General features: G+C 52.8%; 4 protein-coding genes across 4 annotated transcripts; all 4 read right to left on the bottom strand.

The window, feature by feature from the left end:
* Window positions 1-40: 40 nt before the first annotated feature.
* On the bottom strand, window positions 41-461 carry A1O3_10470 (uncharacterized protein; the record flags this gene model as incomplete). Its single annotated transcript, XM_007740560.1, has 1 exon — window positions 41-461. A coding segment is annotated over one exon (420 nt), but the record flags the coding sequence as incomplete, so codon positions are not given.
* An 87-nt stretch (window positions 462-548) lies between these two features.
* Window positions 549-2,459, bottom strand: A1O3_10469 (uncharacterized protein; the record flags this gene model as incomplete). Its single annotated transcript, XM_007740559.1, has 2 exons — window positions 549-2,168; window positions 2,268-2,459. 2 exons carry the CDS (start codon window positions 2,457-2,459, stop codon window positions 549-551), a joined length of 1,812 nt encoding a protein of 603 aa, XP_007738749.1.
* Window positions 2,460-3,410: 951 nt separating this feature from the next.
* On the bottom strand, window positions 3,411-3,800 carry A1O3_10468 (uncharacterized protein; the record flags this gene model as incomplete). The annotated part of the gene is made up of 2 exons (XM_007740558.1): window positions 3,411-3,503; window positions 3,555-3,800. 2 exons carry the CDS (start codon window positions 3,798-3,800, stop codon window positions 3,411-3,413), a joined length of 339 nt encoding a protein of 112 aa, XP_007738748.1.
* A 1,592-nt stretch (window positions 3,801-5,392) lies between these two features.
* On the bottom strand, window positions 5,393-5,690 carry A1O3_10467 (uncharacterized protein; the record flags this gene model as incomplete). The annotated part of the gene is made up of 2 exons (XM_007740557.1): window positions 5,393-5,578; window positions 5,607-5,690. 2 exons carry the CDS (start codon window positions 5,688-5,690, stop codon window positions 5,393-5,395), a joined length of 270 nt encoding a protein of 89 aa, XP_007738747.1.
* Between the last annotated feature and the right edge of the window lie 1,224 nt (window positions 5,691-6,914).

Below are 6,914 nucleotides of genomic sequence, written 5' to 3'. Positions count from 1 at the left end.
GCCATGAGACAGTATGTGCATCGCCGCCGTAGATCGGTACAGTACTGCATCTGCTCGGGACCGTCCATGTAGCGACTCAAGACCGCATTGCAGCAGCGTCCCGTGACGTAACGTTGCATCACCCGTCGACCGAGCGGCGTGATGTGCTTCTCCCGCTCCCATGTCTCATCGTCAATCGGACGGAAGTGGCGTGGCAGCAGCACGATGCTATTCCCGCCGTGGCCATCCCGACCAATCCGACCAACCGCCTGGGAGAACATGATGGCGTCGTCGGGGAAGCCAAAGTGGATTACGTCGCGAACGTGCGCGTAGTCGACGCCCATGCCGAACGCACTGGTCCCGACGATGACCTTGTGCTCACCACGGTGCCAGCGATGCAAGACCTGCTCCTTCTCCGGGGCCGTGCCGGAGTCGGCGTGGTAGAACTCACAGCCGAGCCGCTCGGCGATTTTCTGGACCATCGCTTTGTCCTCGATATAGACGATGATCCGGGCACGCGGCTCGGTCTGTTTATAGAACCGCAGCGCCTTATCCACGACCTGCACCAGCTAGTCCTTAAACGAATCCTCCTCGTCACCACCGCCTGGACGGGCCGCTTGTCGCTCGACGAGATACCGGATGTCGGGTCGGAATGTCCGGTCCCGCACCACCACGGGCTGCTCGATGTGCATCAGCCGACAGAAGTCCTTCATCATGACGGGGGGTAACGTGGCCGACAGAAAGACCATCTGGCACCGCAGTGAACGCAGAAACCGCAGCCGAGCCATCTTGGGTCGGTATGACAATGTGGTGAGAATAAGATGCGCCTCGTCAAACACCACGCGGTCCAAGAGTCGATTGGCATCACGTTGACCGATCCACTGGCGAAATGGCTGGCCGACGGCCTGCTCGGCCGACACAAACAACACCGGGGTGCCGTTGAAGCGCTCACTGTGTCCATGGCCACTCCAGATCGAGTATCGGATGCCAGCGTCGTTGAAGCGGCGCTGCATGTCTTGCTTCAGCACCACCAGTGGCGTCACCACCACGGTGGTGCTGGAATTCGGCAGAAATGCGGGCACCATGAATGCCAGACTCTTGCCGCCGCCGGTCGCCAGAATGACTACGACTTCGCCGTACCGAGATGCCACCGTTTCGACCATATACTGCTGGATCTCCGACCGAAACTGCGCCTGGGGATTCTTGTACAGACGACGCAGTGCCTGCAGCACCTCCACCGGACCCCAGACGATCCGACGACTCGTGAGATGACGACGAGCCAGCTTCTGGGGGAGCGACGGACCGGCATTCGGCATGGATTCGGGACGAGTGCGTTTATGCCCACGGAGCTCGGCGCGGACCTCGTCCTCAAACAGCGTCCACCACAGCTTACTGGTGTGGTAGTACACCTGCACACCCGCATCGGTCAGAGCCCCGGCGAAGTTGACCGTGCGACCACCGTAGATCCGATTGCCGGTGCGACCACTATGCGTAGCCTGGGCGTGAAATGAAGCGGGTAATGTGACCCCGTCGGTGCGGGTGGTCTCGTCCACATCATCATCCTCTTCACCGGCCACATCCGCATCGGCCTCGAAGTGCTGACCACTAAAGTACTTGACCGCGAATGCCACGGCGATCTGCCGCCATTTCTGTACCGATACCGCCCTCCCTAAGCTCAGTTCGCTCATTCGAGTCAGCACGGCGGTCATCCGCTTCTCCGGCCATGTCTTGCGACCTTGATCGAATATATAGTCACCGACCTCTTCGGGGATATTACACTGCTCGGAAAGAAAAATCCGAAACGGCTGGACAATATATAAATACAGAACCCACAGCTCCTTGACCGGCCCCCACAGAAAGCGGACGGGAGCGCGAGACGCGTGGGTGCGGGTCTGGGCCTTATGGTATGTCAAGATGAAGCACGCATAGTCGAATAGCAGTCGAAAGTTACGGACTCCTCGGTTGGAATTACGCCACCGGATCCCCAGAAACTCGGTGCGGCGTGCTGGCTGGCCCGAGCCTTTATGCATAGCCACCAGGAGAGCCTCCTTGAACGCCTCGTCGGCCACGGCATACTGCTGCGCAAAGTCGGACCGGACGGGCCACCCACCGCCCTCGTCGAGCTCGTACTGTTCGGTGTGAAAGACCAAGTCCCGCAGCCGGGGATCTTGGGTGATCCGGGTTAGCAGCTAGTGCTTGGTCACCTCGTGATATACGGAGTTGCGAGCATCGTTTAAGAAGCTGTAACCGGCCTAGTTGGTGGCCTAGTTATCCTGGAGATCTCGCACCGGGATGACGGGTAAGTCGGGCAACCCGAAGCATAGATCCTCGTAGAAGACTCGTCGCATCTGCCGTACGGCCAGCAACACCTTATCCACCAGATCTTGACGGCTGTATCGTAAATCACCGTATGTCAATGTTTCACCGTCGGGATCCCACACCACGAGCGCCTCGGGCATAAATGCGCCTCCCACGTGCATGATATAGAGCCGCCAGTTACTCAGCACGCCGAGTGGACCGCGTGTCTTGTTGACGACCTATTTCTCACACAGCGCTTGTAGTGGTAGTTCGATGTCGGCCAGCTGCCGATGTTCCTTAATATAAGTAGCATCCTACAGTATAATTAACTAATAAGAGTAGATAAGCTTGCTTAGCAGCCCAGCCACTTAAGCCTCGGACCGAAATATAATACTGTGGTGATCGCGGTGGATAATGGCGGAACGAGCCGCGAGAAACGAACAGATAGCACTCTCGTATATATGGGAAATCCGGTACTACACCAGCGCAACCATGAAATTAAAGACATACTCGTCTAGAATAGGCTCCTGTGCCGCGAGCTGCACGGCGGGCGCCGATTCGATTAGGCGCTCCTTATCCGTATCCAGCTCGTTATTCGACTCCTAGTCGCTAGTGTCCGGAAACCGTAACTAATCTAACGCCTACGCTATATCTAATATAGAATTTAAAGTAGATAATTACTCGGCTATAGTAATAAACTTGGAAATATCCTCGCTAAAATAACCCTCCTAGACACGAATAAAGTAATATAGTAGATATTAAAACACGGCGACGTAGTTAGTGAAAGAAGTAATATTCTAAAGACGTTAAAATAGATCCTAGCTGGTGGTGCCGGTCTAAAATGTATTAAGAACGAGTGTATCCATCTCTAGCAGATCCGGCACCAGCTCGTATGCCTTATACAGCACACGCTCCACGGACAGCACGATTTCATTCAGCCGCGGGTTATCCTCTGGTGACTACGGCGCAGCTTACGACGAAGCAACCAGCGTACTGTCCAGACCCGTGAGATACTGATCGAAGCGACTCTTACGCAGCTATAGCGTGATCTCCGATATATGATTAGGCTTACCTAACTGCTCGTACTGGGCTTCGTTACGGCGTAATGTATCTGCAGCACGAGCAAAGATCGCCTACATGGCGGTGGGTCCGGGCGCATCTCGGCGCTGGGGTTCTGGTGTCGGGCCGTGGCTGGGTAGCGTAGACGCCTCGTCAGCGAGCGGGTTCTATATAATCCAGTACTGCTTCTCTTTAGCGAACAAGTACTGCAGCTTTACACGGCGGTATATGTTCGCCTTACGCTGAGCATGACGGCTGGCCACCTTGTGTACATCGCTGGCGTGTCGCTGGATCCTCTCTAAGCTGCTGGTTCTTTTAGTGTAGTCGGGCATCGAGTACAGCCAGCCGTCAATATATTGCAGCCCTCTAATTAGCGGTGTGTTGTCTGGTGGTGCGTGCACTTCCGCGGCCAAATTCTCCGTTGCTAACCATACTTCTACCTCTTTGAATCGCTCTTTCATCATATTATGCTCTTTACGTAGATGTAGCTGTAAGCTATGCCTCTTGCTTAACGTGAAGCATGTCTGGTGCTCGACGTACAGAACGACGCCGTGTTGTGGGAGTGTTCGTAGCTATCTGAATGGCGGGGTCGGTGCGGCCTGCAGCACTGTTTCGCCTGTTAACAATACTTCATCCACCACCACCGACCCGCGCCGTGGGCTACGAAGCTCGAGACTTCGCTGGGTGGGAGAACTCGACATGCGCTTTAAACCTAAATACTGAGATAGATAAACTTTACTGTAATGAAGGTGATATAAGAAAATATCCTACATCACCGGTGGAATTTTCGTGTTCCTAAGTTAGTAAGAGTTTATATATAGAACGAAGAACTACTAGAACGAAGAGCCACCCTTAACGCCAAGACCCTATTTTACCGTAGAACGATCATCGTTCTAGACTAGAATAATATTAGGGTTAAAGGGTCTCCCTAGACCTAGTGGCTGAGAACCTTCAGAAGCTGGCTAATAGTCTTCCCGGTGATTATAGTTACTTTAGACGACTATAGGCCCTAGATAGAACGACTAAGGGGCTGGGATCGAAAACAGACACGGCGAAGAAGGTTGACGAAGGGACGGATGTAAACTAGGTATTAAAACCAGATGGAGGCCACCGAAGGAGGGAGATAGCGGGCGTAGTGGAAGTCGGATTGATTCCGGCGCGCACTCTTACCGGATGGAGTTATAATCACCACCGTCCCGTCGTAGATATAGATACTACGAGCCTAAGTCGGTCTATTAGCATACGTAGCTCGAAGAAGATCGGACCTACGAGGAGCTTGGCCACCGAAGAGATACACTAAGAGCAGAAGCTCCCGTCGAAAGGCCTCTTCTTGCGCGAGATAGCGGCCGACGGCGGCGAGGTCCCAGCCGGTACTATTTATTAGACCGTCGGCGTCGGCGGCACAGGCGTGATCGGAGAGAGATAGATAGGCGTCCTGGAGATTATTATGCGGCTCTACGCGAAAGTAATATCCTACTTCGAGATAGGTGAATCGATCTCGAACGCCACTTAAGTCTACCGGCGGCTACTAGTCGTACATTAACCTTTAGTAGCTCTAACGGGCCGAATCGAGGGCCTGCTGGCTAAGCCGCCGAAACATAATAAGGGTGTAGGTGAATTAATCCCACGTGACGATCTAGCCGTCGTCGCTCTAGAAGAATTTAAAAGCGCCACCCTAGGCTCGGGAGATTTTACGGCTATACGCGCGAAGGCTGAGAATCTCTCCCATCGGCGTCGGGGTTCCGAAATAGAGGAGACGACGTTGAAGTCGTCGAAACCGTTAATACTGTCCACGTCGCGGCCGCTTAGACCAGCTAAGAGAGCGGTGTGAGGTTAAGGGAAGGGCATATTCCAGGGAAAGAAGACGAATATAGTAGATTAACGCGGAAAGATGTGAGGTGTAGTTACCGGGCTGTCGAAAAACCTAGCCGCCGGGACTGAGACCGAGGAGACCGGAGAAAAAGACGAGAAGCGTGGAGGCTGGACGACCATCGATAAGTTCCTCTTTAATTAATGTTAGACTTAGTTGAAGAAGAGCGTCGTTAAGTAAAGGAGTTTAACTCTCATTATTATCGTCGTCCTCCTCCTCCTCCTCCTTCGTTTCTTCGTCCTCTTCGTCCTCCTCGTCCTCTTCGTCCTCCTCGTCCTCTTCGTCCTCTTCCTCTTCTTCGTCTTCTTCCTCTTCTTCGTCTTCTTCCTCTTCTTCGTCTTCTTCGTCAGTGAAATTAAAGTTCCGATTATTCTAGACTCGTTTAATAACTCGCTGCTACTCTATCGTAAAGCAGAAATCGACCTAAGCTTGTCGAGTCTCGGGATTTAGTCGATAGAGACGAAATACGAAGAAGATAAATCATTTCCAGGTACCGTAATATCTTTGGCGACTTAAGCGACTAGGTAACTTAAACGGATACCGGTACGGTCGATAAGGATTATAACTAGCGAGCTAATGTCTTAGACCGGTATTAGTGGCGCGAGCGGTCTCTTTATAGCGAATAAAGAGACGATCGAGGGCTCGACCTATTTGGCGAAGTTTGCGCTCGTCACCTCGAGGACTTAGGAGGTCGGTCTCGTTGACTTGGGCGAGAAATCGATCGGACTTAGCACTTTTCGGGGGAAGAGGAAGGGCAACGAGTAATTCTCGACAGGCATGTGCGTAGGTCTCGACCCATCTCGTTCGGCGAAGCCAGATTGATAGAGTGTCGGAGCTCTGAGACTCGCGCGCGAGAGTGGAAGCGGGCGGTAGACATTGCCGGAGATAAGTCTGTTCACTCTCTCGAAGTTGCTGAATATGATCACCCCGGCGAGGAGAAGTATCGACCGAATCGTAAACCTCGGGACGTTGTTGATCGAGAGGAGAATAGCTAGAGTGAACGATCCAATAGCCTTGAGGAGGACTAAGAGTCCAGCTCTGAAGGGAGACGGGTCGAATATAATCTCGAGTCCATTGGCCGGAGTTACGAAGATCGAGGTGTCGCGCGGTAATATGATCGCCGACGAGCTTATAGTTAAGACTGCGATATGGACATTTCGAACAGCTATAGCCTAGTCGAATCGTTAAGTGAGGAAATGGCGGGAGATCGTCCTTAGGTAGAGAGAGATCTCGAGGATCTGAAAGCCCTAGCGAACGAAGAAAGGTGGTTAACCCTTGATGTCGAGCCGCAGGGAGTTGGTGCTTCTCTTTTAGATGCTTATTGACACTATTCGCCTGTGTCGAGAGAACATAACCACAGACGCGACAGATCAAGAGAGATCGAGAACGACGATCGGCGAGAACACACTCGACGATCTCGAGATGAAGAGATTGAAGACGGGTCTGTCTTTCGACCGCGGAGAGATCTGACCATTTCATCTTCACGAGAAATTTAGTGCTATCGATTTAGTGCTAATAAGCTTCATAAATTCTGTACTTGAGATACTCGCACGCGTCGATGGCTAGAAATACTCACGACGCGTCCTATCGATATCGGTAATCGTTCCTCTATCGTGCCTACGACCAATGAAACGCATTCATGTATTCGTGGTCGGGTGGAGACCACTACGCCGCCAGGCGATTGGCGGAGGTACGAAACGGAATGCGT

The sequence above is a fragment of the Capronia epimyces genome (genome assembly GCF_000585565.1).
Source record: "Capronia epimyces CBS 606.96 chromosome Unknown aczIQ-supercont1.11, whole genome shotgun sequence".
NCBI lineage: Eukaryota > Fungi > Ascomycota > Eurotiomycetes > Chaetothyriales > Herpotrichiellaceae > Capronia > Capronia epimyces.
Note: the sequence above shows the minus strand (reverse complement) of the source record. Positions and strands in the feature narration are given on the sequence as shown.